This window comes from Cyanistes caeruleus, chromosome 6, assembly GCF_971803275.1.
Source record: "Cyanistes caeruleus chromosome 6, bCyaCae1.hap1.1, whole genome shotgun sequence".
Classification (NCBI taxonomy): Eukaryota; Metazoa; Chordata; class Aves; order Passeriformes; family Paridae; genus Cyanistes; species Cyanistes caeruleus.
Window position 1 is genome coordinate 56,507,755 of NC_141706.1, and position 27,210 is coordinate 56,534,964.

At 45.5% G+C, this 27,210-nt stretch overlaps 1 protein-coding gene across 3 annotated transcripts in view; it reads right to left on the bottom strand.

Moving 5' to 3' along the window:
- Window positions 1–38: 38 nt before the first annotated feature.
- CCDC85C (coiled-coil domain containing 85C) overlaps window positions 39–27,210 on the bottom strand; it is a 110,759-nt gene continuing 83,587 nt past the window's right edge. For 2 of the 3 annotated variants that reach the window (XM_086894403.1, XM_086894404.1), the window contains exons 4-7: window positions 26,667–26,771; window positions 12,048–12,143; window positions 5,376–5,474; window positions 39–3,764 (exon numbers count right to left, since the gene is read on the bottom strand). In XM_086894403.1, coding sequence (XP_086750529.1) covers window positions 3,675–3,764; window positions 5,376–5,474; window positions 12,048–12,143; window positions 26,667–26,771 — 390 coding nt within the window. In that variant the 3' untranslated portion in view covers window positions 39–3,674. The remainder of the gene's footprint in view (window positions 3,765–5,375; window positions 5,475–12,047; window positions 12,144–26,666; window positions 26,772–27,210) is intronic. The other variant, XM_086894405.1, reaches the window with a different exon arrangement.

The window sequence follows — 27,210 nt, forward strand, 5'->3', positions numbered from 1 at the left end:
AGTATTTCAGCAGTGGTCTCCCAAATCTCACTCATCAGTTTATTTAAAAAGAATGTATTTTATTTTATTCAGCTAGAAGTATACACTATCACAATCAATCTCTTACTTCATTTTTACTAAAATATTTCAAATGAATGTTTTACACACATTATCAAAAAAAACTGTACTATTACTTTCCTTCCCCAAAAAAGCCAGAGTGGTTCAATAATAGGTAAAAACGCGTGCTAAGGTCTAAAGAATTTTGCTATATACACAACAGCAGGTGCTAACTTTTCCAGTTCTTTGTAAATCATATACAGAAAATATAGCAGGGCTATAAGATCACAGGTTTAACAGAAATCAAACTTTAAACTGATTTCTAAAGCAGCACAAATAGACTTTCCCCACATTATGAAAAATATACAATTTTATCACTTTACAGTCATGCACTTTGAAAAAGATCAGTAGTATTCTTCCCCCCCCAGTTTCTAGAAAGATAAAAGGTCACTTTAACACTGATTTCATTTAATATCTAATATTTGGATAAAAATGTGCCATTCTCAAACAAGGTTGTGCTCAGCAGTCTTATCAAGGTGCGAAGAGCTAACAGAAGCTGGTTACACTGCAGCATTTCAGGAACTTAGGGAAATGCTGCTTACTTCAGTCACTCCAACAAAAGTCAAGGATGTGATTTTACTTTCCTTAAGCAAGCAAAGTCCATTTGTAAACAGTGGATGCTTTCTTTGCCAGAGGATTGCAGAACCCAGGGCTTCAATGTTGAGGAAATTATCTTGGGCTATTGCCCCAAATCTATGAATTTAATGGCCACTATTTCAAAGGGTGCTCCCCTCCAACTTAATGTACAAAGCTCCTCAGGTAGTTTTCATGGAATACTGAGCGCATAGGTAAGTGAATTTAAATATTTATATAAAATATCTATTTAGCTGAAAATTCAGCACCCAAGTCATCCTGTAAAGTCATTGAGCATCATTTTACCCCAGGAAGACATTTTATAGCTCAAATGGAGCTAAGTATGAAGACTGGCAAGCCTAAAAACCCCTAAACAGTAACACCCCAAGGTACAGCAGTGTCATGTTCTTCTGCAAAATCAGTGACACACATCTTACATTGAAGATGATAAATAAAATTTTTAAAAGGGCAATACCCTACAAGTATGAAGTTTGTTCAGCTGAACTGCTGGCTACCCTACAAACTGGCTCTTCAGGATTTGCAGGGCTAATTGACCTCAATTGCAGCACTGATTCCCTTGTAGGTGAGATCTGCAGGTGCAACAAAACAAGCTTTGCTTGAAGTCATTAAGCAGATTTTGAGAGAGATTTGAGAACAGGGAATATTTGAGTGGGAATTACATAGTGGTGAGACTAACCTGATGAGTATAGCTCTTGTCTTGTTGAGAGGAACTGCTAATAGCCTCATATACCCCTTAAATAGCAAGGGTGTCATGAACACAGTTAACTCTCTTAAGTGCTGGCAACATTTGTGTTACTTTAGATAAAATTCACTGACATAAATCAACCTTGTTCCAAATACACTTGAACTCTCCGCTTAATCCAGCAATCAGATGCCACCAAAGTTAAAACAGGCTTTCAAGCAGATAGATTAAAGTAACCCACAGTTTGACCTTAGATGTTAAGGAATAATGATGCTTTGCTTTGCATCACCTTTTCTGGTACAGAAATCTCAATGTATAAATTGTACAGGAGGAAGACAAGTAATCACCAATGGCAACTAGAAACTGGAGGTCAAAATAAAAAGCAAAGAGGAGGAAATCCAGAATCCTCTAAAGATACTTAAAGGAGACAGTCAGACTCTAGAATGGAATTTTCCAGACTGCATGGGATGTAAATACTATTAGACTGAGAGCTATCTAGCTCAGTGTTCACTGACTGAGCAGTAGTAAGAAAGAATTACTGGTGGGTGTGTGAGAGTATGCACTTGTGTTTTGGGGGTGGTTCTTGGTTATTTTTAAATAACCTACTCAACTGTTACATTTCTGTTTCCACAATGAATGATTAAGTGGTGCTTATTCTTACTGGTTACTGTGTATTTTGGCTGTATTCCTTCTCTACTCTTTTAGTGGTTACAGGTTTCAGCTCTGACACTGCAAATTCTTCAGCCAGGCAGCTATAGTTTATTGTACACCACGGGAACAATTACCTTTCATAAATTGCCACATGGGTTCCTTAGTATTTTATTGGTGCTCCATGTAATACAATACCACAAGTCAAGAACTCAACTGGTAGAACAAATTAATTTAGAGGAAGAACCTGTCCAGCTAATACAGCTGTCTGTAGCTGTGACTGGTTCTTGTAGAGAACAAAAAGAAAGTGTTTGAGGTCATTACATCCTCCAACTAATCACTAAAATCGATGCAACTTTTGAAGAGGAGGCTTTGATCTTTTCACATGCCTGTCTTTAAAATTATTTTACACCAATGAGTTCTAATAACAAAGCCCCACCTCCTTGGACTATTGGGAAAGAACATCTAACGAAATACAGGGACAGCTGCTGTGACAACTTGGAAAAGGAGGGAGTCAAATTCTTACAACTACACAGGCAGCTACTCCACAATAGCAAAATGTAAGTCCCACTGTTTTATATACAACCATTTGAAGAAGGAAAAACCCACTTGTTTTGGTTCATTAACAAAAATAAAGCTCGAATGGCAGGAAGTAGTCTCACCTGACAGCCCATGTTTATGAAGTTTTTATTCAGCTCTGTGAGGTTGTTGTTTGGTTACCTTACACAGGAACCAATATAGGTGAGGAGTCCAGCAAGAACACTAAAAAAACCCACCCAAATCTTCCTTATGTGGAAGATGAGCTGCTTTTGAGGATCCTGTGAAAGCCATAAGCGCTGTCAGGATAGCAGTTTCTGCTGAATTATTTCATAGTGAAAACTTTACAAGAAAAGTGTTGCCATTTTGTAGGGAATAACGCTGTGTGGCTAAGTGACTTCAATCACATTACTGCAGAAATCTTGTGTCATTTGATCACGAAAAATTGTTCATTAACACCTGATACAGAGTCTTAAGCCTTTATGTACACTTGTGTGATGAGTACCACCATACAAAGTAGGGCAGTACAAGTGTTTTTAGCTTGCCACTCAGTATTTTACACAGAGCCTTGTGAAAACAGTTGCATGTCATTCTTCAAAATAAGGACCTCCAAAAAAGTGTTAGCAGCTCATAAACTTGGCAGGCAGTGAGCCAATGAATTTGAATTGTATTTTCCTTGGCTGCCTGGAGCTACTAACCCAGCTATGAATCACTGAGAAGCAGGTGGACAGGAGCAATACAAACGGTGAATTCTTCGCAGGTTAAGGGTTCTTCTTGTTCCTCTTAGAAATTCTCTTGAGTTAGTTAATTCTACAAACAGACCATTACAACAAAGCAGGTTTGAACTACAATAAAAATGATGCAAGTCTGGTATTTTTGGATGGTTACCCAGTGAACAGTAGCTCCAGAGCACCACAGCCTGGAAATCAGGCCTTTAGCTGCCATATTTACACTATTGTTACAAAAAAAAAGTTTAAAAAAAAAAAAAAAAAAAAGAAAAAAGGAAATCCTGAAAAAACTCAACCCCAACTCCCAAAGAACAGGCAGCCAGAAATACTGAGCTCTGCCTCTTCAGTCTTCACAGAATCCATCACTTCCAGTTGCCAGGAATGTGTTCCTACAAGGGGCCCTTGAACTGGTTTCCTGACAGATGTTGCCTGATGGAGGGTTTGGAGCTCGCAGCATCACCCAGCTTTCGCCAGACAACCTGCAAGAAAAAATAAAGGGTTTGGGGAGAGAAAGACAGGATTTTTTTATTTTTTTTTTTAATAAAAAAGTCCAAACAACAAAGCCACTGAGGAATAGCAATATTTTTTAAATTGCAGTCTGAAAGCCAAAACCAGCCCTTTCCTAGAGCTGGGCTGCAGTTCTCAGCAGGGACACTGGATGGCATCTTTGCACCAGTTTCCAAGGGAAAAAAACATCAATGCATTTTTCTAATTAGTCCCTCTTGAAATTAGAACCGTTTTTGCCTGGGGTAATAGTATAAAACAAATACACTAGATTCAGAACATAAGTTCAATGGTAGGTCAACCCTGCCATGCTTACAGAAAAGATGCTACCATGAACAGAAAAGATAATGAAAAAGATAATTATTAAAATTATATATACATGACTTTCTAAAAACAAACATTTTATCACTCTAGGGCCACTATTTAAATAAAAAATAAACTGCAAAAATCTTTATAGCTGCCTTGAATCTACATGAAATGAATATTTAAAGAGAAAACAGCTGATGATAGACAAATAGAGATTAGTCACTTTGGGAGGATGAAGTTACAGTATTTTTACCTTTCCTCCAGCACAGCTATAAGGGACTGGGAAATTAGGCAGGCAAAATATTCTAAAAAGCAGGCCTTCATTTACTCTGGTCTTGGCTTTGCTTATAGGGATCCAGCAACCAAAGTGAAGTGTCTCTGCCCTTACTAAGGATGCTCACAGTGATTTAGGTCAGCAATCTGCCTCTTTTTAGGGCTAGGGTGGGTTTCAGAATTTAAACAGAGCGTTAGGCCCTTCTTAACTGCTTCAAGGCACTAAATGATACCACCTGGGCCAACCTCTTATGTGAACTTCAAAAAAAGAGGGCTCATAAGCATCCTCCTCGCTACTCTGGGCAGTTGAACAGCACATCCCCAAATGCAGGTGACAGGCAGCTCAGGCTGTGTTCCAGCAGAAATCTCAAACTCTTTGTTCCAAGCCAGAGCATGTCCAAGGTGCTTTGAAGCTGGAGGCAATGCTGTGACAGCAGACACCACAGAGCAGAGGCTGGGTGCAGCTGGGCACAGCGCTCACCCTACAGGATGTGGCCAGCTCAGTTACCAGTGTGGTTGCCCAAAACATCAGCAGTGTTAACAGCACCCCACATATCATGATGCTGTTCAATGACTCCAGACAAGGTTCTCCCTCTGACATTACCATGTGGTTTAGGCTCAAATCCATTCAAGCTGTACAGCTTTAAACCTGGCAAGCAATTGTTGCTTAGCCCAAACTGAGTCCTTAAGGTCACAGGTGGAGACAATTGCTAACAGGACCCTCCTAGGCAGGGAGAACCCCTTGCACATCTCTGGTCAGCTAGACAAGCTATTCCACAGCCAGGAAGGTTCCAAGTGGGAACTATCTACTGAGCAAAGTCTGCTCTGTGCAGTGAACAGGGCACTCAAATCACCCAAAACAGTGGTCAGCAGAGCCTCCACTCCTCCCTTGTGCCTATGGACCTCACAAGGCTTACAATGCAGCAGATCCCTGTTCCTCCATACTTCTGACAAAAGGCCACAAAAAGACTAAAAGAACCCCAGGAGTTGCTGGGAGGAGTTCTTACATTGCACATTTCACGAACAATCGCCTTCTCCTTTTCACTTAGGTCTTCTTCATAGTTGTCTTGCATTTGCCTGTCCAAATTTTCATGGACCTCAAGGACCTGCAAAAAAACAATATTACAAAACCATTATGATCCTCAAATAATTATTTGTGTCCCCAAGAACATCATTAACAAATATTTAAATAGGTAGGATTCACAAGCCTTAAGACAAGCAAAGACAAGCATGACATCAAGCTGGGCACCTCTGTCCTCCCTGTTCCCTCAGCCATGTCCTGCCTCTGTGCCACCACCTGCACAGTGTAGGGACATGCACACAGTCCTGGGAACCATTTGCAGCAGGTTGCTTGTGCCCACAAGTGCATCTCTTCCAGGAAGGCTGCCAGAAGTTCTATTGGAATTCCAGGCAGCACCCCAACAAGCATGATGTTGTCCCTCACCATGTCCTGCCCACACCCCAAACCTCTAGAGTAGCTCGAGTGGGAGCCAGCCCTGGCCTGCCACACCCCACTCTCCTGGCCACACCCACAGAGCTCCTTCAGCCCACTGCTGTGGCCAGCTGGTCCCTTGGTCACAGAAAAGAGACTGCTGGGGGCTCTAAAGGCAGCCTTCATTTCCAGCTGGGAGCACTGACTCGAGGGGTACCCCTCTGTCACACACGTGTTCATTCCGACAGTTCCTCTGGACAGGCACATCGCACAAGGTGGGCACAGCACAGCATAGGAGCATCCAGGTTTTACTGTTGCCTCTGTGCTGATTTACCTCCCCCAGGGCTTCACTGCTGATGAGCCAGGTGGTCAGCTCAGTGTGCAGGGTCAGAGATCCTGCAACCAGCCAACATCATCAAACAGCACGTGGTCTCATTCACCACGATGCATCCCCAACACGTGAAGGTGTACAACAGGTGTAGTTGTACGAATACATAATCCTATACATCCCAGGGAAGTACAGAGCCATGCTAGGATGGGTTTTAGCCTTTGCTGAGGTACATACAGCACCGGCTACTCCACGAAATGGGATACCAGGGATGATTATCCCCAGGTCTGCTTCCGCACAGCAATCCTGCTGTACTCAAAATGAGTTGCAAACAAAAATAGGTAATTCTCCTAGGGCCTGTAGCCTACTTGGGACCAGTTTTTGTACAGATAGGAACTACCCACATCCATTCTAAGGAGAGGAAGGTCAAGAGGGATGTGAAAAAGCATGTATGTGCTGACAAAGTGAGCATCTATTTTCTGCTAAAGAGGAGGGAATTAATTATTGATCCATCTGGACTCACACATTGAACTTGCTTGTCTGGAGCCCGTGTGCTTCCGATGTTGCTGCAAAGCCAGCAGCCTGCAGGATCACATCCTGGCAGGGAGCACCAGGGCTGCCTGGCTGGCAGCTAAACATCAGCTGTGTCCACAGGGCAAGTGTCAAGGAAACCATGGGCAGATTAGTTAAAGATCACATCAGCCCCAGCCTCTGCTTTCAACAGCCATCCAACCTGCAGGCACAGGAGTCTCAGAGGACTAAAATAAACTGTTTTTCTACAACTTGTGCTTAAACTAAACCCACATTCCTTAGTTCAGGAGGTGTGAAAAGGTGGCACAGCATATTTCTTTCAGTGGAAATGTCTTTTAATAGTGTTAACCAGGCAGAGCTGGAGCTGAAAGATGATCAGATGGAAGTTATGTTTGTATTTAATTTCTGAATCTCATTTACTCTGGAAATCATCCTGCTTCCCAGGCTCAACCCATGTCTGGCTAGGCGCTTTATAAAGATGTGTTAGCATCTTGGGTGTGGGAAAATGGCATTCATAGCGATAAAACACAACAGCCTATCCACGAATGCATGTTGGAAGAAAATACACTCTGAAGAGTGAAATAACTTCTTGAAGGAAGACAGGAAGGCCTTTTCTCAGTGCTGACCCAGCCCCAGCTATTCTCAGATCCTGCCAGATGCCTCCTCAGCTGTTTAGAAGGACCAGGTTAATGTTCCTCCAGTTACACCACTGGGGAATACAAACATGCCTTCCCATCAGCTATCTATGGATCAGCTCAAGGACTGTGCACTCGTGTGGGTCTAAGAAACTGGGGTATGTCTATCTGTGATTTCTGCCACGTCTCAAGCTGGGAGCCTAAAGAAAACAGACAAATGTACCCCAAGTTCAAAGTGGATCATGCCATCCCCTCCTTTTTGCTTCTCATCAAGCTGCACCGACAGCATTTGGTCCTTTGTTGACACAGCAGCCCTTTGTGACCTCCCTGGGTAGAATGCCAGCCAGTGAGAGTGAGAGCAGCCTGCTCCACTCAGGCATGGGGCTATTCCACATGCAGGAGGATGGGGCTGGACTGGGAAATGCTGCTTTCCTGCATAGGGATGTCACTTCCCGAAAACAGCTTTCACCTTGCTCTTAGTGGGCATGCTGCCTTGTCTGTTTTTTCCCTATTGATAAACTGAGGAACACCTCAAGTGTTCTCTGAGACTGCACTGATGTCTGTGAGCATGGCAGTGTTACCTCAAAGTCATTCAGTCCACCACATCCCTTCTGACTTGCTATACTGACCCCATAGGGCCAAACATATTTTAAAAACAAATATTCAGTCAAAAAAACACCACTAAAGAATATGAATGACAGTAGCAAAGCTTTGAAAGGGAAACTGAAAGTTGAGGTATTAATTTCTGCCACACAAAGCATGCTGGGATTGAGAGATACTTTCCAAATTGTGCAAACCTCACTAATTTTGTTACTTCATAAGTCAGCTGGACACAACACTGGGAAACATCCTGCTTCAGCAAGGGAACAGTCCATACTCCCTGCTACGATTTTCCCCCAGTTTTGGAAGGCCAAATCCTGTCTTATCCACAATTAATGGGAGCGATGATCACCTCTGATCATCACCTTGATAGCTCTGTGTGCATGGAAGAAGTCCAGGCTGCCACTGTGGGGGCAGCTGGGTTATAGGCTAAATGTCATTCTTCTACATTTGTCTCCTCATCACCTCCCCACGTCTTTAGCAAGTTTGTTCAGTTCCTAAGAAAAGTGCTTTGATGTTCAGAGAGATACTGAGCTGTAGCATATGTACCTCTTATTCTTGTTAGCAAAAACAGCTGTTAGGAGTGCCAACCTGTCATCTTGCTCCTTATTTAGTAGATGCAAACAAACAAAACTATTTCAGAAGGAAAAATAAAGAAAATTCTAAATGCATTCAAGGAAGAAATTGCAGGCAGCACTTCAGCCACAGAGATAGAATTTAACCTGCAGAAAATCCCAAGTAAAAAGTCTAGGGAATATTACATATGTGGGTGCAGACAGGGGAAGTCCAGAAGCATCCATGTGGAGTGGACAGTCCCTCAGTGACTTTTGCTTGGGCACAGAGCCACATCCTTGCAGCCTCATCATTTGTGGACAGGTTTCCATGCAAGTGTTCCACAAGACAAGTGCAGCCAACTGCACAGAATTATGGAGTGACAGAATGGGTTGGCATGGGCACCATTCAGTAGAACAGGTTGCTCAGAGCCCCATCCAGCCTGGCCTTGAACACTTCCAGGGATGGAGCATTCACAGCTTCTCTGGGCAACCTGTGCCAGTGCCTCACCACCCTCATAGTGAAGAATTATTTCCCAACATCTAATCTAAACCTGCCCTCTTTCAGTTTAAAACCATTTCCTCTTGTCCTGTCACTATGTGATGTAAAAGTCCCTCTCCCTCTTTTTTATGAGCTCCCTTTACAGAACTGGGAGGTGCTATAAGGTGCCTCTGGATCATTCTCTTCACCAGGCTGAACAACCCCAGCACCCTCAGCCTTTCTTCAGAGGAGAGGTGCTCCACTCCCTCGAGCATCTTCATAGCCTTTCCATCTCTCCTTGTCTTTTCTTGCAGTGAGGAGCTGGCCTGCTCAGCCATAAGGACTTCATTTTTCAACCAAGAAGGGCTTTTTCCAATATCTGTTGTGGTACAGCCAAAGCACAAAGCCTCATTTGTAAGCTGCTCTCTTCTCAAGAGAGAGTCATGATCTGTATCACAGGAGATGAGGGTCTAGGGTAGCAGCTGCATCCAGCTTCCCACATGCAGGGGCTGGCACTGGAAAAGCTACCCAGTTCTGCAGGGTGCAAATAACACCTACTCCATATGCTACAGCAAAAATGCCTGCAGCTGGAGACCAACAGCTACTAATATTTCACTGTGCCACAAGGGAGGAGGAGAGATTGAGACCATCAAGAGTTTCCTCAGTCCCTCCATTTCCAGATGATCCTTGGAAATGGGCCACAGGATAGAAAAATAGGTACCTTCTCATCCCTCCGTGCCACACTGCCCTATGGGAGAATTACCTCCTCACTTCAAATGTGAGAATATTTTTAACCTCAAGTGAGTGAGCAGAACACATCACGTGAGATCATTTATGCCCCGTGAGATGTGACTGCTATGTCACCTTCTTCCTGACTCAAGCCATGGCAGTTTCCATGGTTTTGGAGACAGACAAATGCACCTCACCAGCCAAACTATAAAATCACAAGGGAGAATTTCTTCTGAATTTCTTCTAGCCTTCCTAGAATCCACAAAGCTTTGAAGAGGGATTACTAATAAGTGCAAACAACCAGTCACCTAATTTCCTTTCAATTCCTTTATATAAAAAATTGTGCCAGACTTTCCAAACCTAATTTCCAGTTTCCAGGAATCTTCCTCATTAATTTTCAATCCTTTTCATAAGCTTATCAAACCACATCTAAAAACCACTTATGTTTCTTGCCCTTAGTGAGAAATTCAGTCCTGCAATTCCTAAAGCAAATAGGAAACTAAGTACTCCCCAGAATATGATCATAATCAATTTATAAGTATTTGATCTTGTAATTTAAAACCGCTACCAACTCTGCTTAATACTATCCCTCACCACCACCTCACCAAATGCAATCAAGAGCAGGAGCAGAAAGGTATGAACTTCACAGTTTGGGAAGAAAAAGCCAACAGCAGTAGTCTGGACTGCATCAGGGCTTGGATGATTAAATGCAATCAAAAGCCAAATCAGTAGAAAGTGACAGAAAAACAAAGGTTCACATGAGTTTGCAACATTCTGCAAGGCAACAGATTAGCAGATCCATCTGTATATATATATATATATACTAGAGAAATGTCACCCACAAACACATTGCAGCATAGTACAGGATGGAGAATTCTGATAGCACAGAGCCATTCACAACAAGCAAAGAAGAAACCTGTTGGAAAACACAGGACAAATATATGGCAGCAAGTGAACTGCCTTTTGTGTGGTCAGTTCCTTTGGGAACAAGCAAAAACTGTACTAAAGGTATTTCTTAATCCTTGACCATGCTGGACATCCTTTTCTTAAGGAGCTGTACAATCATCCAGTAGGAGTTTACAATTTGGATGTATAAAGTCTCAAGAAAGCTGAAAAATTGAGATTTTCAATTTGAAGGATCATTTATAATTTAAATTCAAATTAGATCCAAATCAAACCAAATTTGTCTTGCCTTTAATAACTACTTGAGAAATAGTGGCATTCAATATCCTCCTGGGATCTGACAACTGCCCAGTAGAACAAATATCCTTGCCAACCACACTACTGCTTTTCCTGACATTTGTTGGTTTTACCACCACCACTACCACATCAGTCCTGGAGCCAAGAGACCCTGGACAGGCATGATATACTAAGATAGAACCACTGAAAATTAGAAAATTTAGGGAATTTGTGAATCATAACCATGAGCAACATCTGTATCATTTATTTATCTGTCAGATGTGGAAAGGTACAAAGCAAAGAGTTTTGTAAGCATCTGTCTCCAGGTCTAAGATCATCCAAGCTAGTGACACCACTGCTGGACCTTTTTTCCAGCTATGACCATAGGGATCTGAGCTCCAAAGCAGCCATCCAGGAATTCTCCTTTGAGGAACTGATGTAATCTTCTTAACCCTGTACAAAATTCCTCACCTTCAGCAAATCCAGTTCTATAAATCTTTATATTTCAACCAAAGACTAATTTAGTTAAGAGACTTTCTGGCCATCCCTGTGGCACCTTGTAAAGAATTTGTGCTTCTGTGTCTCCTAGATACTCAGAAGTACCTTGTCTAACTAGTTAAACATACAGCACTGGGGAATTACACTTTTTCTGATAATGGATGGTCACTAGAACCTGAAAGCGTGAAATCATGGTGCAAGTTTTCTCCTTTAACTCACCTACCATGGTCCCACTGTCAGTGGTCCTGACTTTAACCCCAGCTGATAAAGCACATCCTACATGGGTAGGATGCCACTGTTGCATATTTTCATAAAATAAAATCTTTCTCCTTTGAAGGCTGCCGCAGGATTTTCAATAACAAAATATATGAGGAAATGCAGGTTTTGTGTCCCTTTTTAAAACAGCATTTCAGTCACCACTGTCACCCCAATGACTCAGTTTACACAGGACTGATGAACACAAACATAACCAACACCTTCAGCACCAGCAGCTTTTACTGGAGGTTTCCAACCCCCAAAAAATAGCCATGCATAATCTTGCTTAGCTCTGCGACTATTTTAAGCAATGCTTATTCATGATGACACAGGTGCTGGTTACCAATATCCTGCCTGCCTATTAACTTTCTGTGTTCAGTTGTTTCCACAAGAAGAGCCAATGCCCAGCTCTGCCACTCGGGTGCAACACAGGACACCTCAGTGTCCCACACAGCCTTACCTTCATAGCATGCACCACAGCCTCTGGCTTCTGACCCACAGGGACATAACCCGCTGCAGGAGAAGATGCAAGATCAGATGTCATGCGAGCTGGTCCCTGTGCAAATCAGATAAGATACGTGTTAATTCCCCTTTGGGCGGTTTAAGCAAGGATGAAGAAATTATCCAGAAAATTTGACCACTAGCTTGTCTCAAATTCAATCCCCTTAGCCACCTTCAAAGACAAAAGACACCGCTACCCTTTCCTCACGAGTCACTTGAGCTGACACCATTTAAGTGCCAGCACTCAGTCTAGATGTGTTCAGGCAGGACGTCACCCTGGTTTGAATCTAAGTTGATCCAAGAAACATTTTTTGTTCATTTAGGATAGCTTTCTACAAGGACAAGATCAAAGAGTACTCATCCTTCTGGACATGGGAGCAATGCAAACAAGATGATTTTCCAGCATAAAACGGTCATTTCTAAGAAGCTGTGCTCATGAAAGAAACAGTTGGCATAACTTCATTGCTTCTCTGGCAGCGTTTTCACATTGACATCAAGTACCGATCTTCAGCTACAGAGAAAATTGTGAAAGCAACCTTAAAACAAGCAGATGTCCAAACCTAATGTTGGCTGGGTTTGTTTCCAAAATGCTGGCCAGTCCTCCTGCATGAAGGATTCCATTGGGAAAGATGCCGAAATGACATTTTACAAAAGATTTCCACTGTCCAACCAGCCTTGTAAGCATTTTGCATAGGACTTTCCTTTTTCTACGGGCATCCAGCTTGAATTATGAGAGACACAATATCTTTATTCAGTGAGATGCACCCTGCCTGTCCCTAATATTTTTGCATAGCTTTGTAACTCTGGGAGAAATCAACAATGAAATCATTGACCAAACTTGTATTTAGTCTTCACGTCCTTTAGGAAGCACAAAGAATTATTATATTTGGGGGCCTCTGAAAGCAAATTAGGATGGCAGAGCAGCATGCAGCACCATCACAGGAATGCTTTCACACACAGCACACGAGGCACTCTATTCATGTCTTTTCCACATTTAAATATGCTTTGTCTCATCACTTTGCCTTCCATGCCAAGGCCAGCAAGTTAGTTGTGCCAGAAGAATCACAGATAATAGAAACACAGAATGGTTTGGGTTGGAAGAGACCTTAAAGTTCCTCCAGTTCCAAGCCCCTGCCATGGGCAGCGAACCTTCCCCTAAATCAGGTTGCTTAAAGCCCTGTGCAGCCTGGCCTTGAACACTTCCAGGGACAGAGCATCCACAGCTTCTCTGGGCAACCCGTACCAGAGTGCCTCACCACTTTTACAGTAAAGGAGAACCAATGGAGGGGCACTTTCTCAGCTCTCATTCTTCCAAATATTTTAAGTTGTAGGGACCTTTTTACTCATAAAAGCATTAATGTGGATATATTAAAGGAAAGAATGGGCTAATCCATTAGGCTACATGCCAAAGGCATGGACACTTTCAAGCCCTAGCCACTGATCTGTGCCTAACCCATGCCATGACCAACAGCCATTTACTCATAATAGCAACTTTCATGAACTGACTCACAAGTGATACACAAACTTCCTTTGGAGAGGGGGTGGCATCTCAAAAAATGGAAAGTTAGACCTACTAACCCCTCAGTAACCCTCCAAGGTTATTTATCAGACTGAAAAAGCAGAGGCATTCACAGGATGGGCATGGTTCTGGACCTAGTGGCAGAGCATTACAGCTTGCTGGAGCTGTGGCCACCTGGGCACACATCCTCAGCCACCCCAACCGTAAGATCAGACAGAAAAGACAGAGGCTGGGGAGGGAGCACTGGACTGGATCCAGCCAGCCTACAGCTGAGACTTACAACTGCAAAATGGGGTACAAATTTCTCACAGGGCTGGTAAATGCAACAGAGTCCTTCCAGAATCAGCTTCCCATAGAGGTCAGAGACACCTGTGCATACATAATTACTCTGGCTTCGTGATAAAAGATGCTTTCTTTCTATAAGTGACCAGGTTTATGACAACCAAAAGAAGAATATTCGGGAGTTTGTGGTCGTACTTGATATAGATCTTGTCCAATGGCCCTCTTCAGAACTAACACAGGAAATGCCAAGCAAAGGTCTAACATCCAATATTTCTCTGGAGTTGAGAGTAGTATGACAGTTAAAAGGAATTCTGCTGGATATTGCTGCTGACAACATTTTAAATACAGTTTCATGGTCAAACTAGAGTAGATCACAAGGTCTCCCATATGAAAAACAGCAGCAGCTTCTCACATAACTGAAGTCACTGATGAGCTACAAAGCACTTCCATGATCGCAATCACTCTCAAAATTACTACAGAATATAAATGAAACAAAAATGATTAGAAAGAAATGTTTTCTAAAGAGCTTGATCATACTTAACCAATCACCACACTGACAAGATAAAAGCATTCTTGCAAACACAGTGATAAACTGGATATATAACATCACACAAAAAGCCTTCAATGGGTCACCTTCCTTCTCAGACAAGTGACCTCACTTAACTGAGTGGCCCCTGAACACAGGTAGAGAATTTGACTGAGAAGGGAAAAATTATTTTAAAGAATGAGAAATGCAGCTAAAGAGGTAGACCCAAAACTTGTAGTCAAAGTGACAGATTACTTCATTTCTGAAATAGGCATGATCCTTGATCCTTAGCTTGAAAGCCAGAAGCCCCAGCCAATGGAAAGAGATGTCTAAATTACTGAGTGCCATCATCAGCAATGGTGAGTGCACCACATGGCCACACCACTGGCCCTTTGCTCCAGGCCAGAGATCCCCCATGCCAGACTGGTGCTACAAAAGGTAAACACACATGTGAATAAAGTGGGGGAGCAAGGCAGGATCTCACCAACATCCCTGCTCTTTGCAGCTAGGGGATGTAAAAGCACACACACAGCTAGGGGTGGCTCGATACTCATCACTGCAGTCAGTGATTCTTGTGCAGCTGTGCCCTTAGGGACGGCTCTTTCCGGACACACAAAGAGTTGGTGTTTTTTAAAGGGCTTGGTGCTTCATTCCCACTGATTTCAGTGCTGTTCACAAGAAAAAAAAAAAAAAGGTTCATCCAAACCCCTATCAGCTTCCTGCACTGAGGCACACATAAAGGAGGCCAGAACTGAGGGGACTGCAGGCAGCAGGGAAAGAAATGACAACATATCCAGCAGGATACATGGCCAGCAGGATGCATGGCCAGCCTTTGGAGGATGGAGGAGAGGAAAATGGGCAGAGTTCACCGATAGTGTTAGCTGAAGAAGAGGAAATGGAAAGAATTGAAGATAAGGTCAAGGTTGCTATATTGGAAAACTGCCAACAGTGGGAGAAGGGAGGGAATGGGAAGGAAGAGGAGGATGTATATTTCACCCAGCAGGAAACCCATTGAGGTGAAATGCAGAGGAGAGGGAACCAGAGATGTGAGATAGGAGATTGAAAGGAGGGCAGGGAAAATCTCAAGAAGCCAGTGTTGAAGTAGTAAGTAAAATTGCACAGATGGAGGAGATTCCTCATAGCTTAGAACAGATGCATTTGGAAACTGTAGGCAAGAATTCCCACAGCTGCACCCCAGCACTCTAACTCAGCTAATCTAAGGACCCCCACCACTGCAGAAACCCGTGCCCTTCCTGTTCCCTATAGCTGACATTTTCACAGACATAGGAACACAACTGACTCAGCACCCTGGCAGACAATAATAGCAAGGTTAATCTGGTTACATCCTAAGAAGCAGAAATTGTCTGTATAGGCAAAAAGCAATATGGTGTGTTTTGAGGCAAGCGTGACTCTCAGTTTCCTCTCCCCGTCTGGTTTTGTTGAGCATGCAGTCTTTGTATTAGATGGACATATGGCTTTTCCACTTGCTAGGTTTTTATAGTGTTTGGTAGTTCAGAGGTGGTTTACTCTTCACCCTAAGATATCTGGCTGAGGCATTACATAATTATATAAATGATTGGTGCTATAAGACCACTCAGAAGTCACCAAAAATGCCATTAAAATTTATAATAACGATCTTGAGAAACAGCATGCCACTTTCAGCTACATCCACAGCCACCCCACCCAAAGGAAGAGCTGCCCAGCAGTGGGATTACCAGTCTAATTAGGGAGAGAGGGTTTAAGTTATGTCTCTGAGTTCCCAGGTGCTTGCAGGAAGCACCTTTGCACCCTACGCACAGCGTTTATCGACCACTGCACCTCTGAGACCCAAAGATAGTTCTTAAGAAACAAAAGTCCCAGGGAACCAGAGGCTGTGGAGCTGGGTGTGACCCATCCTATGTTTCCTCAGCAAGTAGGTGTTTCTGCTTCTATCCAAACCACCGTGGCTGCTCAGAACACTTGAGACTGCTGTGGCATGGATCTCTGATGAGTTCAGCCCTGGACAGAACAGCCCTATCTCTGCTGCCAGGATGATTCTAGGACTGTAGTGTCCTGAGAGGGTCCTGATGAGATTCTTTGCATCCTTCAAGGGAGGACTGTGCTCCCATATCCAGGCTCTTTTCCATTGGGAAAACCTCAATAAGAGCTATTCCTCTGCTGCCTCGCACCAGTGAACACATTTCCCTTTCAGGCCTCTCTTGCTCCTGCATTTCAAGCAGATTGATGCTGAATATTTGCTGGTGTCAGTGATGGGACCAGTGCACTTCCCTGAGCTTACCGCACCCATGTGGCATCAGTCCCCTCCCAATCCCACCCACCCCATGTCATGCATGCTGAAACCACAGATCCACCAGGGGAGTTCAGTTCTATCTGAGATCCCCCAGAAATCTTTCTCTGGAGCCAGCAGGGCTTGTCTCTAAGTCTGTATGGAGAGTCACAGTCCAGATGTATAAATGACTAAGAAAAGAGAGAGAAGCTCTGCAGTCTCTCATGCCAGGGCATCCTTGAAGCAATATGCTACCTACAGGGGACAAGTTCCCCAGTTCTCTGTTGCTAGAATGACACTGACACCCTCCAATCCAAAACAGAAAACAAAGCAAATCAAAGTAGCCCCATTCACTGCCCCAGCCAAAAACCATCAGCAAAGCAATAGTGCTAATGTGAGAAAGAAAATCCCCAGACCACAAATACTGCCAGTGATCCTTTTCAATCTGACACCAAAAAAATGAAGAGCAGAGGCCCCAAATTGCAGCTGCTGATGAACATCTGCTGCTATGTGTCATGCCACAATGTCATTACCAGTGTCTAAGACCAGGTTTCCTGATGAGTCCTTGCTGGCTCTATCTGGCTGTGTGGGACGTGGTCCAGCACAGATGCTGACAAGCACTGCCATGGATACTCCATTCCTGTGTGTTTGGAGGACCAAAATTAATAAGACTCTCTGCAATAGGGCACGCTGAGAAATCCTGATAATGACACACCTCCACAGAGGCAGAGTAAGGCCTAAAATATGAACATCTCTTCGTAACAGTGGGAATGCTTTGGTACCCAAGAAGAAAAGAGCTTAACTGGGGATAGCAGGTATCTGCTCTTTCAGAGGTTTTGGATCAGAAATTTCAAAAAAAGAGCAAAGAAATTGTAACAAACAATTTCTCCTTGATTCCTCCAGGGATCTGAAAATACATGAGACCTTAGGCTTTCCATCAGTTTTCAACCTCTTTTTGCTCAATCGTATTCTGTCTTTTAATGACACCCTTTCCTACCTCACCTCCAAGAGAGCTATTCCTGATCTGCAGAAAGACTGCAAAAGACTTCATTTCAAGAGCCAGAAGAGAACATCAAGCTGGTTTTACTTCAGCCAGCAGGCTCAACCTAGGCTCTGAGGATGCTTCAGACCAACACGGAACATATGAGCAAATATTAATGCTTCTGAACCTCACATCTTCCCCTTAATTTTTGTCTCCCATTTCAAAAAACAAGCATTTAGAATTCAAACCTGATTATATCAGCCACATTTTTCTAATGGCATACTTCAGACAACATTAAAGCTAAATGGAGTCATATCAGACACCGTGAAGTTTTTATTGCCGAGACAGAAGACAGAAAATTACATTACATCAGGAACTGTCAGACAGCTCACAATAAAATTCCCAGGCATGTCTATTTATCTCACAATGGTTTTGTTTGCAGCCTGCTTACCCAGATTTGAATTGTACTTGGACCCTTCCTTAGCACCTGTCACCATCCAGGTGTTTTAAATAAATCAAAAATAAATAAACAAAGGTGTCAATGCCGCTCTGCAAATTAAGAACTGCTGAGAGACAAGCAGGAGGCAGTGACATGCCCACAGTTCATGGAAAGTGGGTGGCAGAGCCGGAGAGTACCATGGAAAGGTGCCAGGATTGGCACCCCAGTCCTGGTGTGCCAACAGAACAGGGGGCCCAGCACATTTTCATTTAGTGAATGGAACATGTGGCCACAAGTTTAAGGAAATGCCTGGAGCAGCTCCAGCCAGGCAGTGATGGGGGCAGATGGGGAAAACCAGCAGCAAAACCAAGGACTGAGAGCACAAGGTCACTCTGGCATGGGAGAAGGGAAGGCAGGGAATGCACCAAAACCCTGAAGCACGGTGTCCCCGTCAGAAGAGTAACACAGGCAGCACCAAGGGCAAGCACTGGGCTCACATGGACTGATGGTCCATTCAGAATGAGAAATCTCCCTTCACACAAAGATGAGTGACACTCCTGGGTGATCACACACAAAAAAAATCTCCTGTTACCACCAGCCTGAGAAATTCCCCTGGGCACTGTTTTGCATCCCAGGCCACATTTCCTGTGCTCCTCTGCCCTGCAGCTGCAGAGAGGTTAAGGGCTGGAACAAAGCGTCGGTGCCACGCAGCGATGGAGCATGACATGACTCCAGCTGACATTTCACCCTCCCTTCCTGCAAAGTCCCTTCCCTCCCTGCTGCATCTTCTCATGCCCACGGCAGCGCTGCCACTGCCAACACGTGTGGTGCTCCTGGGGGAGCCCAGCTCCTCTCATGGCCCTGCAGGCACAGGGCTACCTGGGAGCACTCTGACAGCAGCCCCAGGGCTCCTTGCTGGCTGCAAGATATCCTGGAGGCACAAAGAAGCAACCAGTGCTGGCCCCTCTGCAGACTATACCTTTGTGCCACCCTACTGCAGATGATGCCAGACTTCTGATTTCTGAGCATGGGACATCCTCACCAGAGCCAGGGAGCACCTGTATGTGGCCTGTCTCCCTGGCAGGTGATCCAGAGCAGTGATGGTGCTTGGCTGTTGTTATTCCATGACTACTGTGCAGAAAGCCTGCCAGCATCCCACTAAACCCAACCACCAGCTCCCTTCTTGGGCACTTAAATGGCTGTTCCCAAAAACACAGTGGGCTGCCCTGCAGCTGCAAGCACCTGACAGCCTGTCACCAGGCACAGGAGAAGGAACCCGTGGAAGATTCCCAGACAGACCCAGCTCTCCAGCACAACACAGGTCCTGGCCACTGACAGGGAGTGAGTGCAGAGCCGTCAGTACTCTGTATTAGCATCTTCCTTATCAAATCAAGGGACTTTATTGCAGATGATAATCTCCTTTGGCTTTACTTAATTTGCTGCCTTTAATCATAGAGAGCAGCTGGCCATGTAAACATTCAAATCCATGAATTAACTGCTGGGTGCACACAGGAGCGAGACAGAGCCCGTCCGTGTGTCTCAGCCACCTCCTCCTGCATCTTCGTGGTGTCCCCAGCATGCACAGATGTCTACTTAAGTAATAACCAGACTTACATGGCGCTTTCTGATTATAAAAGAAACAATTTAACTGTTTCATTTCTTTCTCAGCAAACATCAAAGACACCCAACAAAAGAATAACTCCTCTCCCTGGCAGGCAGTGCTGGCTGTACGGGCTGCACACCGAAGGGAAGATTTCAGGCGCTGCCCCGAACAGAAAAACAAAGTCAGGACATTGTTTGCAACTGGATGTCATTACAAACAGGAAGGGTGTCTTTTCTGAGCGCTGAGTTGATGGCAGCTCCAGACTCGGCAGTCTCCTCGGAGCATGCAGAGCCGGTGAGTCAGCCTGGGCCGGCAGTGGTGGGGGACAGGGGAGCGCTCACTCCACGCGTTGGCAACAGCTGGGATGGGCACACCCTGCTGAAACCACCACGGGCAGCTTCACTGCCCCCTCGGACTGCGAAACCCTTACCAACACGACATATTCCGAGCACTTTCAGCCCGTAACCACCTGACACAAGCAAACAGAACAAGTCTGTCCCGACAGAGCAAGCCCAGCCGTAGCAGCAGACAAAGCGCACTAACACTGACTGACTCACAGGGGCACTGTCAGCGTAAGGATTTTGAGAGCTGCTACTACTTTTGATAAAGGAACGTCAAGCACATTTGCTTGCAGAAGGAAACGGTGGGCATTTTTAAGACTTTCATGATCTTCAAGCAGATCTGATTTGGGGACGATACAGGTGAAAGCCTCTGAGTGGGTAGAGGATGCAGGCAGGCACAGGAGGATACCTGTGCACATCTGTATCACCCCTCAGGCAAGGAGGATACCTGTGCACATCTGTATCACCCCTCAGGCAAGGAAGATACCTGTGCACATCTGTATCACCCCTCAGGCAAGGAGGATACCTGTGCACATCTGTATCACCCCTCAGGCAAGGAGGATACCTGTGCACATCTGTATCACCCCTCAGGCAAGGAGGATACCTGTGCACATCTGTATCACCCCTCAGGCACAGGAGGATACCTGTGCACATCTGTATCACCCCTCAGGCACAGGAGGATACCTGTGCACATCTGTATCACCCCTCAGGCACAGGAGGATACCTGTGCACATCTGTATCACCCCTCAGGCAAGGAGGATACCTGTGCACATCTGTATCACCCCTCAGGCCCCCCTTTCAGCTTGGCTGCCCTTCCAGACCTGTAGCAGAGCAAGGGTCTGTTGTGCCCCTGCCTCTCCCCGGACCCATTGCCAGCCCCAAACAAAGGCACATGAATAATGAGCATGAGAACCTATGGCAGATCCTCAAAGCAGATGAATTTTTCTTGCTTCCAGTGGTTACCTGTAAGGGTGGATTAAGGGCACGGCCTGTCATTGCCTCTTTTGTTCATCAAATCCCCAAATTTTGGCACTGCCAAACTTGGTGCTGGTTAGCTGCCATGGGGAAAAAGGCCACCCACTGCTCAGAGCCTCTGCAATAGCAGCAGATGAAGGGCAGCTGCTTTCAAAAATGGATTGGTTTGTTCTCCACTGCTGGTGATAGACTCTGAAACTTCACCACAGCACTCCCTGGGTCATAAATCCCAACAATCTTCTTATTTTACTTTCTCTTCCACAGCTACTGTTGCTGCAGCAGCAAATCAGCCACCTTGAATTTCTCTTTTTTCTGCTCAATATCATCCTGGTGGTATTGGTGAAGCCAGTGGGAAGGAGCTGCCTTCTGCCACACTTCTCATGCTTCTCTCAGTCATTGCTTCCCCCTACCTAAAAAGGCACCATGGCCATCACTGATGTGGGAAGGTGAGAAACCAGCCTAGAGTCATCCTCTGACACACACCAGCTGTGCTCAGCTCACCTGACAGCTACAGGGGATGGGGTGCAGGGGCAGGAGAAGGCAGGGGACCATCAGGGCACTGCACAGGATGGGCTTCTGAAGCAACAGAAGGGGCTGAAGGCATTTTGAGGGGCTGCAAGAGGCACTGGGCAGCCAGAAATCTCCCTGCTTCATGGGGCTTCATGTAGCACTGCGAGGGGCTGGGGGTTCCTTGCTGGCAATGGAGGGGTTGCTGTGCTGTGACACCTTGGGGCCCTGCTAAGGTCCCCAGTGCACCAGGTGACTCTGCAGAGGCAATCAATGCTCCAAGGATTCCTCTGACTCTTCTGGGTGCATCTTCAGGATACCACAATGAGAACAGTGCGGTGATCTTTTGCCATTTCAAGATTGATTTTAAAAGTCAGGTTGGTTTTACAAAGCTGATCTAGTTCTTCCCCCCGAGAGGAATAGATTTACTCCCATGCAGACTGAAGGACTTGCTCTGGGTGCCCCAGTGAGACCCAAGACCAGGCTTGGGCCACAGTTACTTCTCCTTGCCTACATCAGGTTGGTTCAGGGGCCAGCTTTACCCTTCTCTGCAGGGAGCTGAGGGAGAGTTACCTTCCCACTTTTCTTCTGCCTTAGCCCTTGTACTGAACAGCATGGAGACCACTGTCTTTCCAACCAAAAGGGAGAGATAGGACTGTCATTGGGGCTGAGGTTTCGCTACTGTGTGCCCTCACATCATCTCTCCACCACTGCTCTCACAGGCTCAGCAGACAGCCAGCGCTTCAGCCAAGGACTCGTCATCCCTTCCCACTCCATCTAATGGCTTCTCTTTACACCTACAGACCACAAACATTTGGGCTTGTTTTTGTAACTGCAAGTGTGCCATCTGGCAAAACGAAATACACTTCCCCCGAGTATCTCTACAAGGCAGAGGTACAAAACGTGACTTGTGACAGCATGGTGGGAATCAAGGAAAGGGGCTGGTGCTGCAGCCAGGCTGCCAGAGGTATCTCCCAGGCTTTGCATCCTTCAAGAAGTAGGAACAGGAGAAAAATACAATCAGAAACAGTGTCAGGAAGCCAGAGACTCAGTAGCTCTCCAAGTTGAGTGCTCTCCACTACATAACCACACTACTACTACTTTGCATTTTCCTATGGACCTTATTATTTCTGGAATAGATTTAGAGGGAAAAAAGAAATTGTGTCTCTCTAGTCTGGTCTGTAGTACAGACTCCAGAGAGAAGCTGCTTTGAACGCTCTAACAGAAACCTCACTTTTATCTGGAGATGCTTATTGTAGTCCTTAGGGGCATATATAAAAGCTGGGTTATTGGCATCATCAGCATTGTCTTCTCAAGAAGAGAGAGCTTGTCTCAGCTCTCACAGAGTCTATCTGCAGGTACTTTCCCCAGAGATTCCCAATTCCAGACCCAGGATGGTCTCCAGTCACCACCTACAGCACCAGCAGACACATCCCCCTGCACCCAGATGGGGAACCACAAGGAGCTCCTGCTCCTCAGCAAGGGAACACTACAAACTGGGTACAAACACTGAAGGAAGGGGAAGGCAATGATTATTTTAACCTAACATGTCACTCACACCCACACACCTACAAACACACATTGACACGTTCACCAAAAGGTGGTCAGGGTCACTGTGTGTGGCACAGAGAACAAGGGACACCCACCAGCGAGTCCTAATGACAGCCCTAGCATCCCTCATTGACAGCAGAGATGGGTTCTGGGACACATTTTTCACATGCCTTTGGAGTCAGTGGTTATTACAGGCCGATCTTTATCTCAGCATCTTGCTTACTCACCCTCCAAAAACCCTAGGAAAGCTGCTGCCTGTTGCCTCCTTTCCATCCCTTTGGTCATCTTATCTACTCCTTCCTCTTGGAACTACAGGAAGAAACATCATGGTGTGACACTGCTCCCGTTATCAGGGAAGCAATCCTCTGCTGATGAGCCATCTGTGCTGTGGCCTTATCACGGCACAGACCTCCCAGTCCTGACACAAACCACACATCCTGTGGTGTTTACCCACTTGGTTGCTGCCAGTCACGTCTTTGGCCATCAGCACAGACCAAAGCATCCCTTCCTCTAGAATTCCTGCTGGAGTTTTCACACACTTTTCCACCCACACTCCATCCACACTGGCCTTAGTATTTCCATTACAAATCTCTACATTACTCCCACCAAAGGCAGGATCCCCATTATAAATCACATGAACACTGCTAGCAGATTTTAAGTCTAAGCCAGCCACGCTAGCTCCAGCTGCTAGCAAGAAGCTGGTTCATGTTTAATGATGGTGTTCTTTGCCACTGTGCATAAATGGTTCCTCCAGGCAGCAGGTTTATGAGCTTCTCAAGGTGATGGTACCTTCAGCCATCGGACCATAAGCAGCCCTCAGGTCACCTTCTCATCCTGGGCACTGAGATGGGCCTGTGGCACGGCCACAGGGCAGCAGGCAGGTACATGAAAGTCTGCAGGGAACGTGTGTCCACATGGCAGCCAGAGCACCCCTGAAGAGGCCAAAGAAAAGAGAGAGGTGCAAGCTCTGGGCCATGCCTCAGCCTCCACATGCATCCTCAGCTGTGCTGCAAGGTCTTGGATGTCCCCCTGGATGTGGGGGGAGTGAGCAAGCAGCTGGGTGGGGTTTAGTTGCCAGCTGCAGTTAAATCATGACACCCAGATGCCAGGTGGGCACGGAGTCCTCAGCAGTGCACGGCTGACAGGCACCTCAAAGACAGCTCTCATGCCTGGGACACCAACTTCCATGGGACTGAGCAGCTCTGGAGGCTGCTGGCAATGGGAAAATTGGAGCCAGCCTATCCAGCTTAATCTCATCCCAGGGAAATGGCAGGTCCCATCAGGAGCTTGTTGCTGCCTCCTCTCATGAGTGCAAGCCAGAGGAAATCACCCTCACCTCCCAAAGGACACAGGGAGCTCTGGTACTCCGTGAAATGATGCTGGGTGGCAGTTCCCAGAGCTGGAAAGATTGACCACTCTGCTATCAGTTCAAGCTAATAGATATATCACACCTTCCCTTGCAAAGGTCAGGGTCTTGTAGGTCAGACTAATCCCAAGGACTGCTGTTCCTGGATATTTGGTACCCACTCCCACTGCATCTACAGAGCAAATCCATAATTATCCATGCACGTGAATCCCAACGCACAGAGTGCAACTGTGTCTTTTGCTTCTGCATCTGGAGTGTGCACAGGTGTCCCTGATCCAGGACACATTGCAAACACCCAGCTGTGTCATTAACTGGGGTATGTCAGAGCCCTGGAGAGCTGGTGGGTTACCTGTGTGACAGTGAGGGATGTGCTGAGGAACTTCCCAAAGATTTGCACGGGCAGTGCCAATGATGAAACCCTGAATGGATGTTGAAGCTGACACCAACTGTCCATCACTCACCCACATGAAGCTTGTGCAGGCACAAAGAAGAATGATTTTTCACACACCCATGCCTGCTGTCTATGAAAAAAAGCCACACAAAAGCTCAGGTACATCTAAATGTCCACTTCTGGGCATGCTCAAGTCATTCAAAAACATTTGCATGAATTTGTGATCATCGTCCTTTGTCACAGTGCGTCACGTCAAGCCACAAACCAAAGGGATTTTGGTAGGAATAAGTAAATAAATGGCTACATAAGTATCTCAGGCAATGTGAATTTGGATCCAAAGCTGGTTTTGTTTTTTCTCTATCAGCTTCCTGCAAAGAAGGTGGAACACAGCTAGGGTGACAGATGAAAGTGAATGTCACACAGCACCCAGGCCTCTCCATAAACACCAGGTGCCATCTCTTCCTTGAGGAAGCAGAGAAAACAGGGACAAGTAGCCAGGAAGGGCTCCAGCAGGCAGGACCATCTGCCACCAGCCCTCACATAGCCCCAGTGAGATGCTGGGGCCAATGCTCAAGCAGAAAACTCTCCTGCCAGCTCCCATCCCGGCCCAGCTCCTCTGCAGAGAGCTGCTGGATGTATCCTAGCCTGACTGACAAGATAAGCGTAAAATCATGAGTAGCAGCAGTCCTTGGGGCAACCAGCATGGGCTGACTGAGCATCACCAAGCTGGAACAAAGCTGGGGATCAAAAGTCTAAGCACCAGGGAAGCAAAGCAAAATCTCCAAAACTGTAAGGCTGGCACAGCCAGACAAACATCTCCAGGTTCAAGTCTCTCTGCACTCCCTATAAAGTCTCCTGTCTTTATACATGGGACATGAAGTTAGAAAACTGAATATTCACATTGACAGTTTTATCTTGCAGAGATAGGAAGGGGATATGCTTCCATACTTGGGTTTTATTTATGCAAACTTTATTAAATCATTATTTTGCCCTTCTGTACAGCTGAGATACACTAAATCTACAGAATTACTATTTCCCAATCAAGCAGCCAACACATGCCTGGTCCTACAGGACATGCAGCTCTGCTGAGCAGTGTCCCAGACATGGAGCAGGGAGGTTCTCCAGCTGTGCTGCCATCAGGAACTTGCTCACATTCATAGCACGCTCAGCCCACTCCCACCAGGACTCTCTGACTGTTTCTACGCTCTTCCTGTAATCTGGAAAACAATATCACCATGCAAAGGCAGAGGCCCAAGCAGCAAGGGAAACATCTGGCAGGCAAACACCTGGCAGGGCTCAGGATCCTCAGCTCTGTCTGGCACATGGGTGCCCAGGCACAGCAGCACTAATTCCATCTTATGCAAGAGGCTTTAGTCAAGATTCTTCTGTGGTTTGAGAAGCAATGCAGGCAAATCTTAGGAAACACAAACCTCATTTGTGATACAGAAAAACCTAAGAACTTACTAAACAACCCTGTCCACGCCCTGCCAGACACCTGGCAAGCTTCATCCACAACCAGCTTTTTCACTGCAGGCACAGGGCATTTACCAAGAAGGTGCAGGTGTAATGAGACTCACCCTAGCTTGAAAAGGTTCACAACAGTGACTGTCAGTTGACTGAAAACCCGTGCTGGGATGAACTAAATTCAAGCAAAGATTAATGTTCCAGAGGCTCCCCATCCTCCCAGCATCTGCAGGTTTTGGCAGCATCAGCTTCAGGACGAAAAATCACTTGGGAGATCTCCCTGTAAATCTTCACTGCCCCCTCCAGCCGTGCCCACTTTTGGGGAAACCCATGGCTCTGCCTGTACAGTAAGGAAATATCTCTTACATTTTGCAGGGCGTCTTGGTACTGTGGCAGTGACGAGAGCTGTGACTCAGAGTGGTACGGGGACAATCCTTTCCTCAGAGTCCTCAGGTCGCCCGTGCTGGACTGCTGCAAGGACAACAGAAAACAGGACAGTCCATATTAATGAGAAAAAAGAAAGCTGTGCCTCTCCTGATGTCCTGGCTTTTCCCATGACTGCATCTGTCCCCTGACCTGTTCTCATTACTTCTCCCTGCACCAACAGTGACAGTGAACACTGTAATAAAATGCTTTTTCCATGTCCAGTCCTAGAGCAAACACCTGCAAGCAGCTGGAGGTGAACTGTTCAAGGTCTGCTACATTAAGTAATACAGCAGGAGGGAATTTTTGTTTCACCTAAGTTCCTACATTCTCAATAGAAACATTTGTTAAGAAGCACATAAAAAAATATTTTTAAGACTTCAGATTAAATCAAAAGCAGCAAAAAATCACAAACCCCAAACAAACCAACCAACTAACCAAAAAAAAATCCCACAAAAAAAAACCCACACCAGGAGACATTTTCTAG